This window comes from Coenobita brevimanus, chromosome 50, assembly GCF_032717465.1.
Source record: "Coenobita brevimanus isolate Jiangsu-jjx chromosome 50, ASM3271746v2, whole genome shotgun sequence".
Taxonomy (NCBI): domain Eukaryota; kingdom Metazoa; phylum Arthropoda; class Malacostraca; order Decapoda; family Coenobitidae; genus Coenobita; species Coenobita brevimanus.
In genome coordinates this window covers 29,856,478-29,880,308 of record NC_137003.1, presented here as the reverse complement: position 1 = coordinate 29,880,308, position 23,831 = coordinate 29,856,478, and the positions used below count along the sequence as shown (strand labels likewise).

General features: G+C 41.1%; 1 protein-coding gene across 1 annotated transcript in view; it reads left to right on the top strand.

Moving 5' to 3' along the window:
- Positions 1–1,448: 1,448 nt before the first annotated feature.
- The window catches only part of LOC145399722 (uncharacterized), a 56,517-nt gene continuing 34,134 nt past the window's right edge, over positions 1,449–23,831 (top strand). The window contains exons 1-3 of the mRNA XM_080272269.1: positions 1,449–1,506; positions 14,416–14,551; positions 23,300–23,370. Of these exons, the coding sequence (XP_080128395.1) occupies positions 1,449–1,506; positions 14,416–14,551; positions 23,300–23,370 (265 nt within the window). The remainder of the gene's footprint in view (positions 1,507–14,415; positions 14,552–23,299; positions 23,371–23,831) is intronic.

Below are 23,831 nucleotides of genomic sequence, written 5' to 3'. Positions count from 1 at the left end.
TGCTCTGTGATATGAGCTCCCTGACTTATATGGACTACTTTTATTTGCATCCTAAACTGCATGCAGAGGTTAATGCTATGTTTCTGAGGTATTATAAAATATGTCTTCAAGAAGAACTGTTTTCAGAGAATATGGGAATGTCGTATACAGGGTCATACAGATACAGATCCGATGTCACAGATGCCTGTAAGCTAGCTGATTATGAGAAAAGCAACTGAAAATAGAGATCACTGGTTGAGAGTACAGTGACACCAAACACCTACCAATTGATCCAGAAGTCATCAGTTTACATTGGTATACCATTACCTTCGTTTTCTTTCACGCTCCCATTCTCTCTTTCTGTCGTATTATGCTTGACGTCACACTCTCTGCGCAAGCTGGGGATGGTGAATCTTCCTCTCAGCATTCTCTTTACCTTGCCTAAGGCATTCGTGACTACTCTTAGTAACTCATAGCAAGTCGTGGCTACTCTCAACGGATTCTTGTATCGCAAAACCTTTCCGAGTTGCTAAGAACCGATGTGAGCAACTAAGAGTAGCTAGGAGTCGCTAGGAGTTGGTAAAAGTAGCAAGGAGTCTTCCAAGAGTAGGTAGAAGTTTCACAGGAGTCCTCAAAAGCTTCGTTTCCTTTCATCCACGAGTTACGAAGAGTAGCTGAGAGTTGTAGATGAGTCGCTACGAATATGCCAAGAGCATGGTAAAAGTGTGGTAGGAGTCACTGCGAGTTTGCTGGGAGTCGGTGACCTTTGGTTTTGAGGTGGTCCGGCGTTGTGGGGCAGGCCAGAACATCCTTCAGGTACTCTGCAATGATAGCCTCGCAGGTCTCGGGAATGATAAGTGAGATGGTATTGTGGGCCACTGAAGCCATATGAAAGGGTTTTGTAGCTATCTCCAGTAGCCAGGTAGCGTAAAGTGATGGCCAACCTCAACCCAGGTGACAATGACTTCCTCCAGAATGTGTCCTGCTTCTCGATACAGGAACCAACCCTTTCCAGCAGTTCCATGAACATGTCATCCACTCAAAGAAAATTCCTGAAGCTATGGGAGTCCTCTAATTTCAACTCTTCAATAAGTTTCTCGTACTGGCCATACATAGGACGTCGTAGCAGCCATAAGCTTCTCCAAAGGGTTCTCCCCTTATGCTTGCTTTTCTTCTTCTCAAGAAACAGCCTACATATTGCCACATTGATGTCGGCAGCATCACATGCCAAATCCGCCTGCAGCTTCAGTAGTTTCAATCCGTCGTCACCTCCGGCCATGGTCGTTGAGGATACATAGGTCTAAGCTGAATGCAAGCACGCTATTGAATGAGTAGTCCACCTGCACAGTGTTGCCACAAAAAATTTGGAATATCTGAAGCTGGATGTCAAAAAATCTGTAGAAAACTGTTGCCCTCCCAAAGGGAGTATTTCGTGAAAACCACTACTGTATTTGCAATATATAATGGAAATGGAGAACTACCTGGTACTATATTTTTCACATCCTCCTCCTCGAACCCACCAACACCGTAAGCTGAAAACAGAATTTAGTCATAATATAATAGCACTACTATATAGCAGTTTAAAAAATGTGGCAGGAAGTGGTTTTTTTTAAATGAAAAAATGGACTATGTTAGCCAGTTGATTATCATCTCATGGAACTGGGCCTGTTACACAACTTCAATACAAAATAGTGGTTGCATAAATTTTGATTTTCTTTTCTTATGAGACAGGACTGGATCTCCTTGGCTACAAGTTAAATCAACCATCCAATCTGACTACACTTGGTTATGAGCTTACCTGGAAGCTGGTTAATTCTCTTTGCTAACTGATAACAAACCGAATACAATCTTTCATAGTAACTCAGTATAGGACTGGACCCAAACCGTTTGAAGGTTAGAATGTCATTATTTGCTTCTTCCAGCAATACATACGCATGTGAAGTCCGTAATGACAATGAAAATGTCTTCCATTATGAAAATCCGTCGATTGAGCCTCTTTTTCAAACAAAATCTGACAATCTGAAAATAACTACAAAATTTGTTGATCTACAGATAAATCTGTGGAAGTCGCAACACTGCACCTGCTTCACATCCTTTATATATATATATATATATATATATATATATATATATATATATATATATATATATATATATTCAGCCATTACAAGTCCACTGCTGAACAAAGGCCTCCCCCAACCTTCTCCACGAATTCCTTGGCTGAGCCAAACTTTGCCACGTTTTCCCTGCAAATTTCTCTATCTCATCTCTCCACCTCCTATCTGGCCTTTTTCTGCTACGCTTACCATCTCTTGGTGTCCAGTCAGTCAACCTCTTTGCTCCATCGATTATCCCTTGTTCTTGCTACATGGCCTGCCCACCTCCATTTCTGTTCTTTTATAACTTCTACAATATCTTTGACTTTAGTCTGCTCTCTCACCCAAGTAGATCTTTTCCTGTCTCTCAAAGATATTCCCAACATTGACCTTTGCATTGCTCTCTGAGAACGAATTAATTTATTTCCCATCGATTTTGTCAGTATCCAAGTCTCACAACCATCCGTCATAGCTGGAATTATACATTCGTTATATACTTTTCGTTTCATACAAACTGGTAAGCTATTTTTCATAAGGTCTCTATGTTTACCGAAAGCTTTCCATCCAATTGTAATGCGTCATTTTATTTCGCTATCATTATCTTTCGTTAATATTAGTATTTCTCCCAGGTAATTGTACTCCTCAACTTCTTCAGGAATTTCTCCACTTATTCTTATGACGCTCTTTGGTGTTTGAGAATTAAACATTAGTTCTACTCCGGTTCATCTTTAGCCCTACTTTGAGACTTTCTCTGTTCAGGTCATTTAACATTTCTTGCAATGTCTCTGCTTTTTCTGAGATTAGGACAATGCCATCTGCAAACCTTAAATGGTTTAGCTTTTTCTCCATCTATGTTTACTCCTTGGTTTTCCCAGTCTAGCTTTCTGAAAATACTTTCTAGACATGCTGTAAACAACTTTGGTGAAATTGTATCTCCCTGACGCACGCCCTTCTCAATCTTAATTTTCTCTGAGTTCTTATGTAATTTAACTGTAGCAGTTCCCTCTTTATATACGTTTTCGAGCAGTTTTAAAATGTCCTCATTCACTCCTTCTTCTCGCCATGAATTTATAATTGCTATGTGCTCCACTGAGTCAAAAGGCTTTTTGTAATCAACAAAACCTAAGCACAGTGGTTTATTATATTCTGTAGTTTTCTCAATTAGCTGATTCATTGTGCGCAGATGATCAGTAGTCCAGTACCCGCTTCGGAATCCTGCCTGTTCAGGAGGTTGGTTTCCTCTAAATTTGTAGCTATTCTGTTTGTAAGGACTTTAGTGAAAAGTTTAAAATGACTGATAGCAAGCTAATGGGTCTATAGTTACTAAGGTCTTTTGAGTCGCCCTTTTTATAAAGTAGAATAACAATTGCATTACACCATGTTTTGGGAATTTTCTTCTGTTTCATACATTGGGTAAATAAGTGAGCAAGCCTATTTTGTACTTCTGCTCCTGCATCCAACAGTAAATCTGCTACTATTCCATCTTCTCCCGGAGCCTTCCCTCCTTTCATATTTTTAAGAGAAATATTTACTTCGTCTGGTGTTACCTCAAGTATTTCACTTGTGTCAACAGAAAGTGAGCTATTGGTACTACTGTCTTTGATGCATACAGTTCTTTGTAAAATTCTTAACTCTCTTCAGCATCATATCTCTGCATTTAACCCGCGCCGTCCCGAGGACGTACTTCCACGTCCTCACGTTTTGTCACAGCTAATCCCGAGGACGTACTTCAACGTCCTGCAATTGCAAGGTCCCTAATTTGCACAATTTTCAATTTTCGCGAGTCATTTTTGGTACGTATACACGGGACACCTTCCTCAACAAGATGCCAGGCAGAGACAATGCCTTACCCAGCATGACCTCCTCCCCCCCTGCATGCCCTTTTCTCAGCAATTCACCTGTTATCAGTGACCTGGCCAGTATAGCCATGTCATGCCACAGTACGAAATTCAGGGCCAGAGTGATTCCTCAATCAATGACAATGTGGAGGACAAACTTTACATAGCATTAGAGGAAGAAACAGTTAGAAATGATGATCAGGTAATGTGGCAAAAAAAGGTCAGGTATTAGTGAGTGAACCAATGCTTATAATGCCTATATTACTGCTTGAAAACCAATGTACTCTTGTACTACATATAAATTCGTAACAGTAAATAAATAAATACCGTTTATGAGTGGTGTGAAATAGTTATCCTCCCATAGAACTCGTTTTCTTTGGTGCCAGCCTGATAGAAAACCCAGTAAGGTAAGGAGGCTCTCCTACCTGTAATGAGTATTTTAAACCTCAGGTGAGCGATTTCTCTATGAATTTTCGATGTTTCTCACCAAAAGCGAAAGTTTTAGCAAAAAAAAAAAAGGTCGAAAATTGCCCGGGATTGGGGGGTACCAGTGGTCGAAAAGTGGCCGGGACGGGGCGGGTTAATGGCTTCACCGTTTTTGTCTTTTAGTTATGTAATTTGTTGCTTTCCAAGTGCCATTTTATTTCGGACCTGTTTCAGACTTTTTCCTTTTTTGATGGTTTCTTTGATTTGAACCATGTTTCTCTTTCTTTTTTCTTCTCTTTGTCTTTTGTTGATAAGCTTGTTTAATTCCACTCGTTCTACTTCATCTGTCTTTGTTTTTATTTTCATTACCTTTCTTTTTTTCATAAGCTCAAGTGTCTTCTCTGAATACTTCCCGGCTTTGGTTGTATTAGGTTTTCCTATTACCTCCGCTGATTCTTTTAGCACTTTTGTTAGTTTGTCATTCAGCTCATCAGTGTCACATTCAGCATTACTGAGAGCCTGAAATCTGTTCCTTATTTCCAACTGAAAAGCTGCTTTGTTTTCGCTAACTTTTATTGGGCATATGTTTTTGTCTTAAATCATCTTTCTTTCACTTTTGAAATTGAATCTTGCTGTGCAACCCACCATTCTATGGTCACTTCCAATATTTACTTTGTTGACAACTGTGATTATTTGTGATGTGTTATTCTTATTTGCTATAATGAAGTCGATTTCATTCTTTGTTTCTCCATTTGGGCTTCTCCAGGTCCACTTTCTCCCTGTTCTTTTGTGAAAGAATGTGTTCATTATTCTCATGTTAAACATTTCTGCAAAGTTTACCAACATTTCTCCTCTTTCGTTCCTTTCTCCCACTCCAAATTTTCCCATACATGCTTCTCCATTTTTTGATTTTCCAACTTTTGCATTGAAGTCTCCCATGAGTATAGTATAAGTGGTCTTTTCTTCTTCCATAATCTGGGAGATGTCATCATAGAATGTTTCAATTTCTTTATCTGAACTCTGAGAAGTTGGTCCTTATACTTGTATCACTTTCAGGGTATATTCTTTGCACAGTCTAATTACAACCACTGCTGCTCTGTCAGAAGCACTGCTGAATTTAACGATGTTGTCTGCAAGATTTCTGTTAATTAGAAATCCTACACCACTAACTCTTTCATTTTCCCTTCCTGTGTGGTAAATGGGTGGCCACTGTCATTTAGCTGAATTACTTTTTCTTCTTTTCTGTGGGTCTCACTCAAACCTACAATATCCCAACTAATGTTTTCCAGTTCAGCTATTAAGTTATCAAGTTTGTAATCTTCAGCAAGGCTTCTTACATTGTATGCATAGATCTTCATGGATTTAAGAGTGTTTAATATCCCAGTCTCTATTTTGTCAACACAGTGCTTACTCACTTTCGGTGACACACTGCCCATAAGCACAGGAGGCAGTGCGGTTGGACCTTTAATAGACGATGATGCAACAGGAACGCCCGTCAAGCACTTTGCAATATAACTCATGTTTAGTTGGGAGGATTGTGGCAAATAATCTCACCTCCCTGCCACATAGTTTCTGGTGAGATGTAATTTTTTCTGCCACCTTATTCGTTATATTCGGTGGAGCCATATATATCTATAGGGGGTCCCATGGTCCACGCCATCTAAGACGGTACCTTGTATATCTACAAGGCCTTCCCCTATCTGCCACCCGGGGATGCGCCAGGTAGCAGTGGGATCCTGCCCCTGGATATATATGTATATATATATACATTATATATATATATATATATATATATATATATGTATATATATATACATTATATATATATATATATATATATATATATATATATATATGTATTTCGCCCGACACTCCTGACAGACTCGCACCATTTTCTTGATGGTCGTAGCACACTCGTAACTACACTAGTGGGGTCTGTACTACTTCTAAGTACTCTTAATTACCCATGACTACTCGTAGACCATTACGGACCATTTGGTTCAGCAATACGTAGCGACTCTTAGCAACTCATAGCGCTGCCCTAGGGAACTCGTAGCAATGCGTAAGCTATGCGTAGCTACTTGTAGCACCCATCTGGCGCACTCCTAGATTGCTGGGTTCTAGGCCAAAATGACAAGAATCTGCAAGGAGTTTGAACTCTTGGTGACTCTTCGTCCGACTCCTAAATGTGTGAAAGCCCCTGTACATTTTTAAATATTTCAACTCATCACTCGTAGTACAGCTTGAAAATTATCGACATGTGGGCCATTAAAATGGATGGTTTTTATGCTCCATATCTCCAGGCTTTACAGCTCACACTATAATTTAAAAATATAGGGTTATGATGCCTATATGCTACATATCCCGTTCAGGGGACAGGCATTTCCTCCCCTCCCCTCGGGTCATGGAAATAGCTTGGAAAATAATATAAGAACATACTGTAGATGATAGACATTTGCAAGGGTACGTGTGAAAGAAGTACTATGCACAGAATATCTTGCATGATACTAGTGCCATCAATCTAGGTAATGTTCTTTTTCATCAGCTGTTGCCTGTAATGTTGGTGAATATTAGGATGCGGACAAAACATCCTCTAAATTAAATATCGTACCTTGTCCCGCATGAGATCCTTTACAAGTTCACTGAAGTAGCTATGCTACACAGGTCCTGCAGAATTGCGCTGGTGTGAAGGGCAGTGACATTATTTGGTGGTACAGTGGTGACACATGCTAAGAGTATGGGGAGGAACTCTTATTTGGGCAGTGGTGTAGCCAATATACCTCAAGATGAATGATACGTATATGGTATACAATATCATTTTGCTGATTGAGTATGTGTTTAGTTTTCTCAGGTGCTACCAGTATTATTCATGCCATACTACTGACGGTTAGAATGACCTCAGTAGAAGTGATAGTACTTTCCAGCATCTTGATTAATACTCAATCGGTAGAGAGGTGGCCTGCAGTCCTAACGGACCCAGGTTCGAACCCCGGCTGGGGGAGGGAACAGTTTAAGGATTTGAATTTCATTAAATCAGGCTTCACTGATCTACCAGAAGACCCGCCGACATGTCGTAAAAATACCCCCGCTAATACCAATACACCAGTCCTGTATGAGACAGCCCTAGCATGTATTCAATATGGACGGTGGGTGTTAGCGCCGAAGTGGTGACATGTACAGGTGTATGGTGTGTAGGAGGACTGCTGGGCCTTGATAGCAGGCTGTGAAGCCTATGCCCAGAGTCGGACACATAAAAAAAAAAAAAAAAAAAAAATTAGATGGCGACCACATAACCAATAGTACCGGGAGATTTAATGGGTTAAGATATTCCAACTGGATGCTTTTCATAAGTGGTAATATCTGAGAGAGGGTTGGCTTATTTCTCACATAATGCCACTCAGGGTGAAACAAATGGTCACTTGCCATAATGTCTGGACTGGGTTGCTTGTACTCAGACCCCTAATTCTTGACAGGATAATAGATATTATCGCTTGGTGTATATCAGAATAAATAAATGGAATAATGTTGAATAAATGATTAACGATGTAAAATCTAAATACAGACAGTGATATGGAACGTCGACCGCAATTTAAGAAAACCGCGATGGCTGAGTGTCAGAGGTTCATCCGGCTGTGGATGAACGATCTGTCGTACAGGACCATAGCAGAGTTGACCGGGCCAGTGCTACCATAGTCCAGAGATGTGTCCGTCAATGGCACAGGGATGACGATCTGCGCTACAGAAAAACCTAAGCACAAACATCGATTATCTTATACTCCAAATGATGAACGCATTTTTAGTCACCTTCACAGCCCCTTAGTGTTGATGCATATGCTAAATGGATGGAATATTGTTCACTGTACTTAAAGCTTACAGCAACACCTTCGTTGTAAGTTAGTGCCTAAAATATACTACTTACTTTTATGAATAAGCTTTTACATGGCTTCCTGTACTATAAGGCAAATGCCTTAGGAGATGTTACTACTGAAAGGGGCTGGGGGTTGGCTAACATAGGAGAAATGGCATGTATTCCAGGAACTCAAGCACAAATAAACACTCGTTATGTTATAGTATACTGTTCGTGGCTTTAATGTACAACACACATAATAAAACGCCATTACTAGATCTGTGTGTGGACATTACAATTTAGATACGCCAGATGGATGAAGAATTGTATATATTAAAGACTTACAGCAATTCCTCCCGTATAGTGATGCATAAAAATTATTGCAATGTCTCAGTAATATTGTCGATTATATTTAAGGCTACTCCACTATACCAAGGCTCCTCCACTATAGTCGTGAGCCATGTAGATATAGGCTTTTGACATGGGTGCGTCGATGGCACAGGGAAGATGATCTGAGCTCCAGGGAAACAAACACAAACGACTACTAGTGTTATCATACTCCTAATGATGAACTTAATTTTAGTCGCCTTCAAATGGATAGTCTATCTATTTATCTATTGCCAGACGCCTCAATCCCGTTCGGGGTGGTCACAAGCAAATCGCCTCCACGTCGCCCTGTCCCTCGCCATTTCACTGCCCTGCTCCCAACTCACACTCCCCTCTCTCATATACCTCTCCACCCGATCCCTCCGTCTCATCCTCGGCCTTCTCCTCCCTCTCCCTCCCTCCACCTCACTCACATACACTCTCTTCGTAAGTCTTTCACCCTCCATCCTCTCCACATGGCCAAAGCACCTCAGTATATTCCTCCTAACGCTTCCTATCACATCCACATCCCCACCACAACGCTCCTTTATATGCTCATTTGTCAACCTGTCTCTCCATGTGACTCCACAGGCTCCTCTTAAAATCAGATTTCTTGGTTCTTGCTGTACTTTCAACCAGTCCGCTAAGTTTCGTCTAAAGCAGAATAAAACTTCTCGTTGACCCTTCCACGGGGACCTTAACCTCTGACTTGTTATTCAGAAAGAAAAAAAAAAAGTCGTTGTTCAGTCTGCTGACTGGCGCTTAACTAATCCACCAACTTTTGTGCTAAGCGAATTAAAGGTGTTTGAGTTATACTGGTACAAGACAGAAGGACACACTCACGCCAAGTACAACAGTACACCATCCACACCTCGTGTGCGCAGTTGTTAATATGTTGAACGTTTAAGCTTTATTTCTACAAGCATCTAAAGTCCTTTTCATGACATTAAATTCAGTTGCAGAAAAGTCTTAAAATATTAGAGAGCTATAGCTTCTTTGTAGATAATATTCTCAGAGAGTAAAGTGAATACCATAACTTACCAAATATGGATAGGGGGTTCAAATAGGATCAATAAATTGAGATACACTATATCACTTTAAGATTCGTAGGTGTCCAACGAACAAAAATACAACAGGGCATTACTGAGGGACGTATGACTTAACTAAATCGACCGCAATGAACTCGATGAAACTGACAGGAAAACCTCATTAGTTTTTCTCCTGTGGTAAATTGGACACGTGCCAAGGATATCAGCAGGTGTGTGATGAGCAAAGTATGAAATATCCTCTTCTGAATATTTTCATGGAACAAAAATGCCATATCTGTCCTAAAGTAGCCTGGTTTTTTGGTTGTTAAAAAAAAAAATGCGTTGTGTTATTTTGGGTGTATCCAAACATACAGATTTGTTCATTCGTCCATCTACTATAGTTCACGGTCAGATATACAGACATTAAAGCTGTATGTAAGAGTGCATGCGTGGTCGAGTGTCTTTAGCAATAAATACGAGCGTGACGGCGTTTCCGTGTCACTGGCCGCCTAATCCTGCGCGGCCGACTGCCTCAACCGCCGCTGCCAGACCAGCACCTCTTCGCTGGTAAGTACTGAGATGTGGCGCAGTGTTGGCTGACGGTGTTGGTGTGGAGCTGGTGTGGCTGACGGTGTTGGTGTGGTGATGGTGTGGCTGATGGGGTTAATGTGGTGATGGCGTGGTTGGCGGTGTTAGTGTGGTGCTGGTTTGGCTGACGGTATTAGTGTGGTGCTGCTGTGGGTGACGGTGCGAGTGTGGTGCTGGTGTGGCTGACATTCAGTTCCAGGTACAAATTACTGACAGAAAGAACAAGTTTGAACCCATCCAATATACGTTAGAAACCATGGATAAGGAGAGTTGCATCAGTAGATATTATGAAACAGCTGGGGATTGTTCATCTATACTGAAGTTAATAATAATGATGAAATTGTGTCAAAACTATCTGGAATAATTTTAAACACGGAAAAATAGTGACAGAATGTACGAAGGTTATCAAAATTAAATAGCGAGTTATGAACGATGGGTAGTTTGTGTCATATAAGTACTCAAGTACGGTATATAAAAAATATATAAAGTTATATAGTGGAAAAGGCAGGTGAGAAAGAGTGCCTGACGCTTATGACATTTATGGAAGTCTTTAAGAAGGATAGTACAGTATGTTACGCTTACGATGAAGTGGTGTGGAAAGATGTAGTGATGTGGGAAAACCTAGCGATGTGGATTGATGTAGTGGTGTGGAAAGTGTAGTGGTGTGGAAAGGTGTATTGACGTGGAAAGATGTAGTGATGTGGAAAGATGGAGTGGTGTGGAATAATATAACGGTGTAGAAAGATGAAGCGATGTGGAATGATGTAGTGGTGTGGAAAGAAGTAGTGATGTGGGAAAATGTAATGGTGTGGATTGATGTAGTGGTGTGGAAAGTGTAGTGGTGTGGAAAGGTGTAGTAATGTGGAAAGATATAGTGGTGTGGAAATATGTAGTGGTGTAGGAAAATATAGCGGTGTGGAAAGATGAAACGGTGTGGAAAGATGTAGTGGTGTGGAAAGAAGTAGTGTTGTGGGAAGAAAATTGCCGGTTGATGTGTTTAAAAAATACGTATGGTCTGAGATATATTTAAGTGTTTTTGTGAAATAAGTTATCCCCATGGATGTTGGATTCATGAACTGGTAAAGCTAAGGAAAGATGTTCAAACCTGCATTAATTAGATCGGTGCAAATGATGCCATCCTGCTTGTTGAATGTGGATGATGTCTTTGGAAAATAGTTCAAATGATTCGTTATTTGTGAGAGGAGCAGTATCGGCAAGTGAAAATGTAATGTTATGGTTGTTGAAATATATCTGTAAAAATAAGGTGCTATATTCTTTTACTCTGGCTTTGCCTAAAATTACCATCTCCCCATCTTGAATGCTGAGCTGTAACAGTACATTACCACTAAATTATGAAGCTGTCAGAGGGAGCGCTATGAGATGGACGTAGAGTGACCTACGTGAAATTAGCTGCAAACGGACGGAAGTCTGGCCCGGCTTAAGATAAAAGAGAGTATAGTAAACTTATAAATTTCGATGGGATGGAAGAACTTTGGAACATGGATGCCACAAGTGAACTGAAACCATGGCAAGTCGAGTACGCCAAGTTTGGGCAAGATCCGCACTTAGATGTGAAATAAGGACCGGGATATGGAAGTCGATGGTTGCGTGTTGAAGTCAGGAGAAATATTTATTCAATGATTTTCCCTGCAGCGGCGAAGGGTAAAATGTAGAGTTGCACAGAGAATAAAGGATATTTGTGCTACGAAAGGCGCTGAGAAGAAGCATGTAACTGAGAGTCGTATGCTGAGATGCAGCGAAGGTTTCGTAGCACCTCTTCCTTAGCAATTTATTTTAAATATAATTCTTAATATTCTCTTGTATGTTAATTATACGATTTAAATATGAAGGTAGTATGTTTCAGTAACAAAGAAGCCGGTACCGAGATGTAACATGCAGACAAAATCGCTTAGATGTTGTTACGAAAAAACAAGGTTCCATAATTTCCTTGGTTAGGGAAGCTCCCTCAAACCTTTTCCTAAGCGACTTATTATCCTTGTTACACCTTACCGTCCATCTTCGTATTACATAAATCCTTCCAGTCTTTCCAATAATTTCATACTCTGCACAGATAACGTGCATAAGAGTATTAACCACTCATATCTAAAAGTAAACCGTTAAGGAAGAGATGATACAGAGCTTCCTTAACTAACCACAATACGAACCTTTGAATACCATCCTGAGGACGAAGACTACAAGAGGTGTAACTGAGGATGCGTCACTGTCCTCCGTCATATGCGGATGAAATGGTGCCTGTTGATGAAAATGCAGGGGAGTGTTTGCTTAGACGGTCACAAGAACACATAATAATAGAAAAAATGTGAAAACACTTTTATTTCGCGAATGTCAGTGCCGGGAGACATGGAATTTAACTTGAACAGTCCGATGTTCGCATTTCATATTTTCATCTAATTACCATTAAATGAACATTCTCGTACTGAAAGAGTGTAGTTCATATCTATGCACTTCAGTCCACAAAATTCATCGTAACCTAAATAAAATAGTCTGAAGGTTGCAATAACTAAGCAAAAATCGGCTACCGCGTGCAGAGACTAAGAAAATGGTGACCTGGTATGGTGAGCGAACGGAAGGACCGGCCTCGCCCCATCTCTGTGTGGGTAAAAGGGTCGAGTTATTAACGATGAGTGATTTTTATTATGATGATGATTGTAGTGTAACAGTCAATTACTGTTTTGTGAAAGAAAATTAGTATAATACGCGTTTTAAATAATTCTGTATTGCGTTTTTAGTTGGCCACATGTTTTAGTACTGTCGTTTCGCCACAAATGATGAAAGTACGTGTTCCAGAAATTTAATATTTAACACTGTTGAATGATGTCTAGGATTAATTTAATGTTTTCAGTTCTGCCCATTTCCATGGAACCTAGGCCTAGAAGAATATTCGCTTGTCATACGGCACCTCAAAGAGTAATCACTCTCAACATATCAACAACTTTCATAGACTTTTAGCAGTTTTTCTTCTATAATCTCCAGGCAATTGTATCATCTGTCCCTGATGAAGTGAATGACGTGAAAATATGGGTCTTTTCTTACTTCGATGTTTAGTCATTCACATTTTTTACGAAACATGTTCTTTGGCTCGCAAATGCAGGAAGCATTGTCTCTATTCACAGAGCCTCAGCTGTCGTATGTCTCGCCGCACAACAGTCATCTAATAAAGACAGAGTACTCTCGTAATAAATGTGGTAACAAAAATATTAATTGCACTTTCAAAATAACTGTCAGTCATGCTCGGTCGTCTATAAGGGCCTTCATTATTGTACTTAAGAGAAAATGTTACTTGGCAGACTCTGTTAGAATATACAATATTATTACACATCATTTCAGGTTGTAGTGGGGACAGCCATCGTCCACTCGATTCTTTCTTCATTTTATCATTCTTTTCTGTTTTTGCCCTCCTACTTTCCCATTTCTCCAAATCTTCATGTTCCTTTTTATTTATTATTATTTTTTTTTTACGTGTCCAACTCTGGGCAAAGACTTCAGGTCCTATTCCCAAGTCCCAGTAGTCATCCTTGGGATTCAGTGGTCCTCCTACATCTCCACATGCCACCACTTCGGCGCTAACACTCACCATCCAAACTGAATACATGCTAGGGCTGTCTCATAGAGGACTGGTGTACTGATATTACTCTTCTCTCCCAAATAAGTGACTTGCTCCACACTGACTAACATGTTTAATCGTTCCCTGTTACCCAAAACTATTTACACAGCTGGGTGGTAACCATATAACCAAAAAAGTGGGTGATGTGGAGCCTACTGTGGTGCCCCTGTTAACTTGGTGGAGATGCAGATGAGGCATCGATCTGAGAATCGAATCTCCACGCTTCCCCCTGCGCCTCGCTGTGGTGAGGCGTTGCCTACCACAAGGGAATATCGATTTACATGACGAGACGGCCCTGTGGGAGCGGTTGCTTTCCTATGGTTGATGGGTCTGCTCGGCCAGACAGACAGAGGTTACTCAGCAACAAGAACAACATACATCTTCTGAAATCACATTCGCTATTTCATTCATTCGTGTAGATACAAGAGTATTCTGTATTAACCTGCTTCACTGCACTAGGAATTCGAGACAATAAAAGAGTATTCCATATTAACCTGCTTCAGTTCACTAGGAATTGTTGTGTAACATGTATGTAAAGCTCTTTATATCATGGTTTTGCATTATGATCCTTCAAGAGAATGAACTCTTGAACCATGTTATTAAGTGTATCACTTTGATGCAGGAATGCTTGAGCGTCGTCGGTCATACAGAAAAACCGGCATTGCTGATCGATCACGGTTCGTGTGGCTGTGGGTGGGCGGGCTGTCCTTCAGGGCCATAGCTGAGCGGACGAGTGCCAGTCCAACCACCGTGCGGAGGTGGGTCAGGCGCTGGCAACAGGACGGAGATTTGCGCTCCAAACGAGCAAGAAAAACACTGTTACCATTCTTAAACACATCAGGGTTCAGCCCACAGCGAATATGTTCCTGCTATGCATTACCATCTGTGCATTATCACTCAAATATTCGATCACTTTTATTCCAGTGGCATTATTCTCGTCATTATATAAAGAGTTCTATAACTCCCGATTCTCTTACATAAACTTATACAACTGAGAAAGTGTTTAATACGAGGAATCCTTGTCGGAAAACAATCATAAGGCCCTAACTCTAGTTTACATTCTGTATATCATTAAGTCTTTGACAAACACAATAAAACATTGCTGTCTGTATAAAGTTGGTTGTGAACACAGGAAAAGAACACACTTAGCTGAATTGATAGATTTTGTAATTATCCAGCAGGTGTTTTAGGGATGAGCTGAAATAATTCTTGTCGATTTATTCATTCAGGGTCCTTTGTGTGGTATATGTTCTGTACTTACTTTCAGGTGGAAAAAATTTATTGATGCAATGCAAATAAAATCTTCAAACGACACTGACTGCAGCCTGTCACAGCACAGGGGGATTTGTTACTTCCCTTTCGTTACAAAAATAGTTCCTGCAAAAAACCTTATCTGCAGAGGAAATTTAATGAAGTAAGTGGAGTATAACTGATTTGGTCGTCCTGTGTTAGTCCGACTGTCTACGTGTGTGTGTGTGTGTGTGTGTTTTAAAGAAACAGCAAAAATCGTTTTGATCCAATTGTAACCAGACTTGGCGGAAGAAATGAAGGTCAGCCAAGGAGTTTCCCAATTATATTTGAGAATAATGGGTCACAGGACTGGGTCAAATTTTGACCTGAGGAAGTCAACTTAAAAACTGATTTTCCAATTCACTGTTCAGGAATTGAGGGAATAATAAGATCGAAGGGAGTCATGCTTAACCCCTTAAGTCCTAATCGCATCAATTGATGCGATTTGAGTATTATGCCAAAATGCCTAACCGCATCAATTGAACACGGCCTGTAAAAAACTGCGGGGAGCTTGCTCCACCCCAATTGTAACGTACATGGCTTCAGGCCAATGAGAACTCGCCCCTGATGTGGCGTGAAGGGGGATTGGACCAACCCGGGCGATGGGGGGGCACCCCCCTCTCGGCCGCCTCCATGCCACCCTCTACTCCACTCCCTTCATACCCTCCTTGTCCCCCATCACTCTCCCACCCCTCCACGCAACAACCTGTGTCCCTTCCCAGCCTCTTTTGCCCCTCCTCCCTTCCCTGCTAGCCTCGTCCCCCCCCCCTCAAACCCCACTCCATCTCTCCCTCCTTGTCCCTCACTACCCTTCCAACCCCCAACAGGCCCCCAAGTGTCAGGTCTGATGTACGTACCTGTTTCATATTATATCCACCTTTCCCAAATTTTTACACCTCATTCTGTTCATTTCTCACTTCGTACCTACCAGTTTCTGTACGCACGTAGTTGGAGAATGCTGTATGTTGTACTACATACGACGCATCTTATTTGTTTTTTAATTCTCCCTACCTGCCAAGATCAGCACATCTGAGTAGTGTCCGTCTGTGTTAGTTTTCGAAAGACTATGAGGCCTTGTAGGGCTCCCTGCACCTGTTTCATCTCCCCACACATACAAACACACCTGTTTTCATAACTAGTGTGATAAATTCCAATGAAATGGAGAGTTTCCACAAGAGAATTTGGTTGTTGCTGAAACTGTAATGATAAGTTTGAAGAAGTGTAACGATACTGTGATAATTGTAATGGTGTGATAAATGTGTAACGAGAAGTTGGGACAGTAAAAAGAGAAATCGGAAACAAATTATTGTTTTTTTTTTTCATTCTTATGCATGCATTTATTATTCAACTTTATTATGATATCCTTGATGGTTATAAACATTTATATGGGTCTGTGTTAGTTTTGGAATGAATATGAGGCCTTGTAGGGCTACTCCCGACACCTGTTTTTATGGTTGGTATGACAAATCCCATTGAAATGGAGGGTCCCCACAAGAGAATTTGGTTGTTGCCAAAGTTTTTCTCCCCAATTACCACCAATGCCTTGAAGGCCTACCAACCACACTAGTTATCTCCCCACACCTACATACACACCTGTTTTCATGGTAGATATTACAGAACACAATGAAGTGCTTTCTTTTCATGCGAAAAGCTGGTTATTTCCAACCCCGTACCAATGGGCCTACTCTCCACAACCTACTTTATCTCCCCACAGCCTAGTAATCTCCCCACACCTACATACACCTGTTTTCATGGCTGGTGTGACAAAACAATTTGAACTGACCTGTTTCAATAAGAATAATAGGTAGTTATCAAAGTTTTCATGTTTTCGATTGTTTTCGAGGGGTAACTATCATAAACTTCTTGAACTTTGAAGTGCGATTGTGCGGTAACCATTAGGCGTACGGGGGTACGAAATCTGTTGTCACGTGTGTAAATTCTTCCTCTTCTGCCAGAACACAGTCAATTTGCCCTTGGTGAAAGTCGCCAAAACACCCCCAAATTGCGGTTGTGGGAGGTACCCTGCCTGAAACAAATGCGATCTAACCCTATTCGATGCAACTCTTGGCGATTTCCCACATTTACGACCCTAGTATCGTGAAAAGAATCTTGAGTAATGTTATTGGTTTGACGAAGTGAAAGGAACGCATTCGGACACGTCGGCGCCGTTGCAAGGCAAGCGCCGCCAAACATATCGTACCGCACCCGCGCGCGCGCACGCACGCACACACACACACACACACACACACACACACACACACACACACACACACACACACACATTTAACTATTATCAAATTTAAAATTAATGTAAATATCAAAAGACCAAATATTTTACCATTCACCAATGCTTATCATGTTTGCCATATATCAAAGTTGTAGGCTATATTTTCTGTCTGAGGGCTGCAGTATCAAGGAACCGTTTACTGTTGTCACACACACACACACACACACACACACACCGACCATAACATGGAATTGATAGCTTACACATCTTCCTCATCATCATCACCACCCTTCCTCCCTCACACTCACCACCTCCCATCTTCCTCCCTCACCACCTCCCATCTTCCTCCCTCACCACCACCTTCCTTCCCTCCATCATCCTCACACTCACCACTATATTCCCTTCTACCCTACTCTCCCTGTCTCACCACCACCGCTTTTTTCTCACCACTATATCTCTCACTCACTGTCCACCACTAATTCTCTCCCTTTCTCCCTCACCATCATAACTCCTAAACCCACTTTCAGTGGATTTACTTTTTCCACTACTAGGTAGACTAGTTGATGGATAGAGAGGTATTAGTCAGGGAAATCTAATAATATAAGCATGTAAATAATTACTGGTTATACATACAAATATTTTTTTATGCAAAAAAGAAGAAACCAAAGGGCAGGGGCCTGCAAATTGCTCCCTCCAAGAAGAAAACAAGACAGCAGAGCCAAATTCAAGATCCATTCATTTCGAGATGCCTGGACACACTGCGTATGAAAGAGTGGAGACCGTAGGCAGTAAGAAAAACAGAGATGGAGACAATTCCAGAGTTGACCTGTTGCATACATGAATGACTGGAGCAACGGTTAACTCTTGCATTAGAGAGTTGGACAGAAAAGAAATGAGTTTGTTGGCTAGACGGGTGCTATGTGCCCGCCGTGGTGGTGGAGGGATGCAAGCAGACAGTTCAGAGGAGCAGTGACCATTTAAGTAGCAATAGAAAAGAGACAATGATGCAACAGTGCGGCGAAGAGACAGAGGCTGAAGGGAGCCAGTAAGTTAATGAGACGAAAAGCCATCGACTTCACCCTGTTGAGAAGGACTGTGTGTGGGGAGCCTCCCCAACACATGAGAGTTGTGCTCTACACAGGGGCGAATAAAACCCGAGTATAAAGTCAACAACGGTGCAGGGCCGTGGGTTAGGGCTTCCTGACTAAAACCTCCCTAAGTAAAGAGTTCAGTCCTGTTGTGGACTAAAAACGGAAAGTACATAATGATGATGATGATGATGATGATGATACTACTATATACTTCTTTCTAATGACTGAATGTAATATTTAGCTAAGCGAGTTTCGGCCACACTCAAAAAAAAGTGTCTTACCAGGATACAAGACGAGAACCCAACTCGCTATGTATCCCATCAACCACTTTCCCGAACCTCCTCCCTTTAGAAAGTGGTTACATTAATTTTTCAAATGTCATTACCATTATATAATAATGAATTACAGAAGTAAAAGATAATCCTTATTAATTAATTGTACGCGTGTGTGGTGTGTGAGGACTGTGTTGGTGTGTGAGGACTGTGTTGGTGTGTGACGATAGTGTTGGTGTGTGCGGACTGTGTTGGTGTGTGAGGACTGTGCTGGTGTGTGAGGACTGTGCTGGTGTGTGAGGACTGTGCTGGTGAGTGAGGACTGTGTTGGTGTGTGACGATAGTGTTGGTGTGTGAGGACTGTGTTGGTGTGTGAGGACTGTGTTGTGTGAGGACTGTGCTGGTGTGTGAGGATTGTGTTGGTGTATAAGGACTGTTGGTGTCTGAGGACTGTGTTGGTGTGTAAGGACTGTGCTGGTGTGTGAGGACTGTGCAGGTATGTGAGGACTGTATTGGTGTGTGAGGACTATGTTGTGTGTGAGGACTGTGCTGGTGTGTGAGGACTGTGTTGGTGTGTGAGGACTGTGCTGGTGTGTGAGGACTGTGCTGGTGTGTGAGGACTGTATTGGTGTGTGAGGACTCTGGTGGTGTGTGAGGACTGTGTTGGTGTGTGAGGTCTGTGGTGGTTTGTGAGGATTGTGTTGGTGTGTGAAATATAATCTATTCGTGAGAACAAAACAGACTCGACCTTCTCATGGACCCACTTCACGTGTAACTAAGGAGTGAGAAACAGGTAGACCTTTATCATACAAATGTATGGCGAGTAAGAAAGGGCCGGGGAGAACAGGAGGTAGATAAGGCACAAGGCAGTAGAAGTACTGGAGAAAAATGCTTGAAAAGACATAATAATTGCAAAATTCCACATCAACAGCCTTGTGCCATACCTACCTCCTGTTCTTCCCGCCCCTGTGTTGTATAATAAAGGTCTACCTGTTTCTCCTTACTTACATCTGAAGGGGGTCCTTGAGAAGGCTGAATCGGTCACAAATATATAGGAATTTCTAAATTCGAATACTGCAAATTAAAATTGAAGGGCATAGAAAAATATTCAGTTATAACCAATTATTTAAAGGGCACGGTAGCTCTATCTGCTCATGCAACGCCCCAAGGGGTATTCTGAACAATGCAATAACAAACATTCAATTATGTATAGTTATATCCAAAATATCATCAATATATATAAATTGTTACAAAGTGAGGCAGTCAATCCCTAAATACCTACAACTCAGTCAGTAGACTATCCTTCTGATGTCAGTTTATTAGTAATTTCCCACTGGTCAATCACTAGCCTATCACTGAGACCTTTGTCGGTCAGCCAGTCAGTCTCTCCAGAAGTCAGTCCCTTGATCCTTTGTTAGTAGTCACCACGAGGAAATGCAGCTGCCAGCCAAAGCTCCATACATGCGAGGTCACCATTAAATTCTTACGAGTAGACTATTAACCAGGAAACGTGCCAGTCCCCGGATTACTAAAGCGCTTAGAGCAGCCTGTAGCTTTCTGGTTAAACCCTATATCTCTATTAACCGGAGAACAAGCTGTTCCCTGGTTAATGCACAGGCACAGTGTGGATATGAGGGGTGAGGTCCAGAGCCTTGCCTGGCACTTTCAAGGGAGACAGCAGTCAATCAGGCCCCGGCTCCTTCTCTCCACTGCGAGACCATGCATCATTTCAGCTGATCCACCCCCTGCAGCATCGACCCCTGGTACGTTAAAATGATCCCGACGGGTGCCAATTAACTAACAGGGCCCTCAGTGACCCACAGCCCGTCACAGGTCGAAAGTAATAGTAGTAACCGTTAACTCGGGGCTATCCATGCCTGTGCTCCTAGTTTATGTATTGTTCGACGGTATTTGATCCTACACATTCGAACATCCTTATTACTCTATACTTACAACTAATATAAGTAAGCTGTAGGATTCTTATGCTGCAAAATCCTAACCTTCCGTATTTCTATTTACATCTATCATATAAGGAAATTTTTTAAACATAAAAACATAATCCGTAATAGTGTAAACTCAGTCATAATCTATACATATTCGCAGACGTGCATATTCATTCTTAATTTCCAAAACAAGACTTTCACTGATTGGGCATGTTATCATAGCATTTCGTACATACTTTACTTAAATGCTGATCACAGGTGTGCTTGTGACATACTTGGCATTGTTTCGTGGACAATTTTACTTTAGGGCGATACTGAGTGTATCCTGGACCATAAATAGACTCCAGGCATGAATGATATTTGCACCGCTTCTCTGATCTATTCTCATCTATTACTTGTGGGGCAGCCTCCTCTACATCTCCCTGTCGGAGCATCAGATTCATCTTAGCTATTGTATTCCTGGTCAAACCACAAGCCTGAACTTTTCTTCTTTCAATTTGCAGATTACACAATGCCTTCACTAACTGCCAGCCATAGGAGATTGAAGCAGTTTTTTTTTGGGGGGGTCCTATTATGTAATGAATAAATTGTCTGTGAATTTACTCTGGCAGTGTCGAGAATGTAGCCAAGGGTATTCACAGTCCATCTTCTAGATTTAGTGTGTACCGTATGAAAACTTATTCTCTGATCCATAATGTCAGTGCCTCCTTTAGTGAAATCATACAATTTAAATATAGCTGTTTTTTTCAAATCATCATCCTTGGTAATGCCTAATATAGGGAAGACTGTGCTCAGAAGTAACACATTTTTCTTACCTTTGCTTTTGGTGGGTGTTACATAGTTCAGTGTCATTTCCTCCCTGTGTTTCTTCCAGTAAACTTGGTATGACCTATATTCCCTTTCTGTGACTGCCTTTATCTCTGGTGGTATGCCTTTCCTGGTAGAATCTATAGTACCTAAGGCTGAGATACCTTGTGTTTGAAACCACTCCAGTAACTCTATACTGGTGTACAATCTATCCAGACAAATAATCCTACCTCTAAGGTTGACTGAGGCTTGTAACTGACTTACCAGAGCTTTCACTGTTGGGACTGTACCGCGTACGTAGTGTGGTCCTGGCTCTCCAGAAGGTTTACCTGAATATACAGCTGTCCTAAAAGTAAATGGATATCTAAGAGCATTAATAGATTTATATAGGAGGCCGTAGCGTACGGGTTTGCTCTTATTGTACTGTCTGAACCCTGTTTGTGTTCTACACCCATGCAACGCTTCATCAATGGTCAAGAAGTCACCTGGCTCTAGCACTGAGGAACAACAATTATTGAACTGTTCAAAAAGCTCCCTAATTGCTGCAAACCGATCGTGTACCCATCTCTGGTGTCTGGTATCAATGTTGTCAAAAGTTATGTTGGCATGTAAGAAACCAAATCGTTTTACAGACATGACGGCTCCAAATATTGGGTGACCAAACCCTACCATGAAGAGACGTTTATAGCAATATTTATTTTGTCCCAACAAGCCTCTTGCATAGAGCAGGCCAAAAAAGCTTTTCAATTCTATGGCATCAGTCACCTTGACGTGTGTTGGTATTTCAGCACTCAGTATTAGAAATTTCGGTAATTATGCCTTGAATCTTATTGTTAGTACGGGTTACAATACCATCAATCATATTAGATGTTATAAACAACTCCCATGCCATTATTTCTGTATTAGCTGACCTTGCCTCTCCTAACAAACATCCTTCACTGGGCAATATCTTCTCAACATGCCTACCTTCTGTATGATTGGTCCATGTTATTGACTTACCGATATCTGATTTTCTCTGGGGTTTCTCTAAAATGCAGGTATATTCCCTGAGCTCGTGTGGCAGGACAAATTCGTCATAATTTTGTTTTTTCAAGCATTGGTCCAAAGAAATGATTAATCTATTTTTCACCAGTGTCTTTCTGTTTCTGAGTGGTACCCACTCTTCTTCATCCATTATGTCATCATTCTGATCCTCATCTTCATCGTCGCCCTCAGCTACTCTATCCAAGGCAAGGTCATCATCATCATCATCGCCAACTACCTCTGCCAAGTAATTTTCGTCTGGGTCGTCAACATAGTCGAAAGTAAAAGCCATGACTGCGTCCGTCAGCACGTCCACCCCGTCCCCTAATTAATACCTAACCAGTGTTGCCATATCGTGGATATTATCCACAAATTTGTGGATAAAATTAACTTTTGTGGACCCTTTTGTGGACAGTCAAGTTGAACACGAAATTTGTGGATTTTTTTGTGGATATGTACACTGTCCATGGATTTTTTTTGTGGATGTTTAATATTTTGTGAAATCTCGTGGAAAGATATAGACTGTGGATACTCTTTGAGGGAAAAATAAGATGAAAGAAAAAAAAATGTGCACAATGAAAATTTTAGCCCAGAACCTGTATTACTAAACACGCTCCGTTCTTTGACACGTTTCTTTCATGTTCACTTCGCGTCCCTGCAGCCGGCTGTCTCTCCCTGCCCTCCCTTCCCCAGTCCTCCTTTGGCTTGGCCAGTCACAGTACGTCACGGTCACTTGCGTTTCATTCTTCACACTCTTGTATTACAAATACAGTACCTTACTTTTTTATAATATATATAATCTATACTATATACTATATCTATATCTAATCTAATACTACATACTAATCAACAGTGCCAACATAAGTGAAAAGAAATATACACAGAGGTACAGATGTACGTGGGAAAACGATGACAGATTCAAAGGTAAAATAGTTTTGTGTATGTTGTGAATTTTCATTCTCAATGGATATTTTTTCTTACGTGCAGTTTTAATGAACTGCAACTAGGAAACATGCCATGATGGTGTAGGCTAGATGCCGGACGGTTAGTTAGGTAACCTAACTAACCGTCCGGCATGCCTACACGACTCAAACACGAGCCGCGAGTTTGTGTGTGTGTGTGTGTGTGTGTGTGTGTGCACATTACAATGCACATGTGTGTATCTGTGTGCACAATTCAATGCATATGTGTGTATCTGTGTGTATGTGTACGAACAACCATTTCATTGGGTATGAGAAGTCATAGAGAAAAGACAATGACTAATACATAGGTAATAAAATTAGTGCATGAAATAACCATTTCACTACGTATGAGGAGTCATAAAGTATGAACAGTGAATAATACGTAGAAAATAAAGTAGTTTTAATGAAAATAGGAAACATATC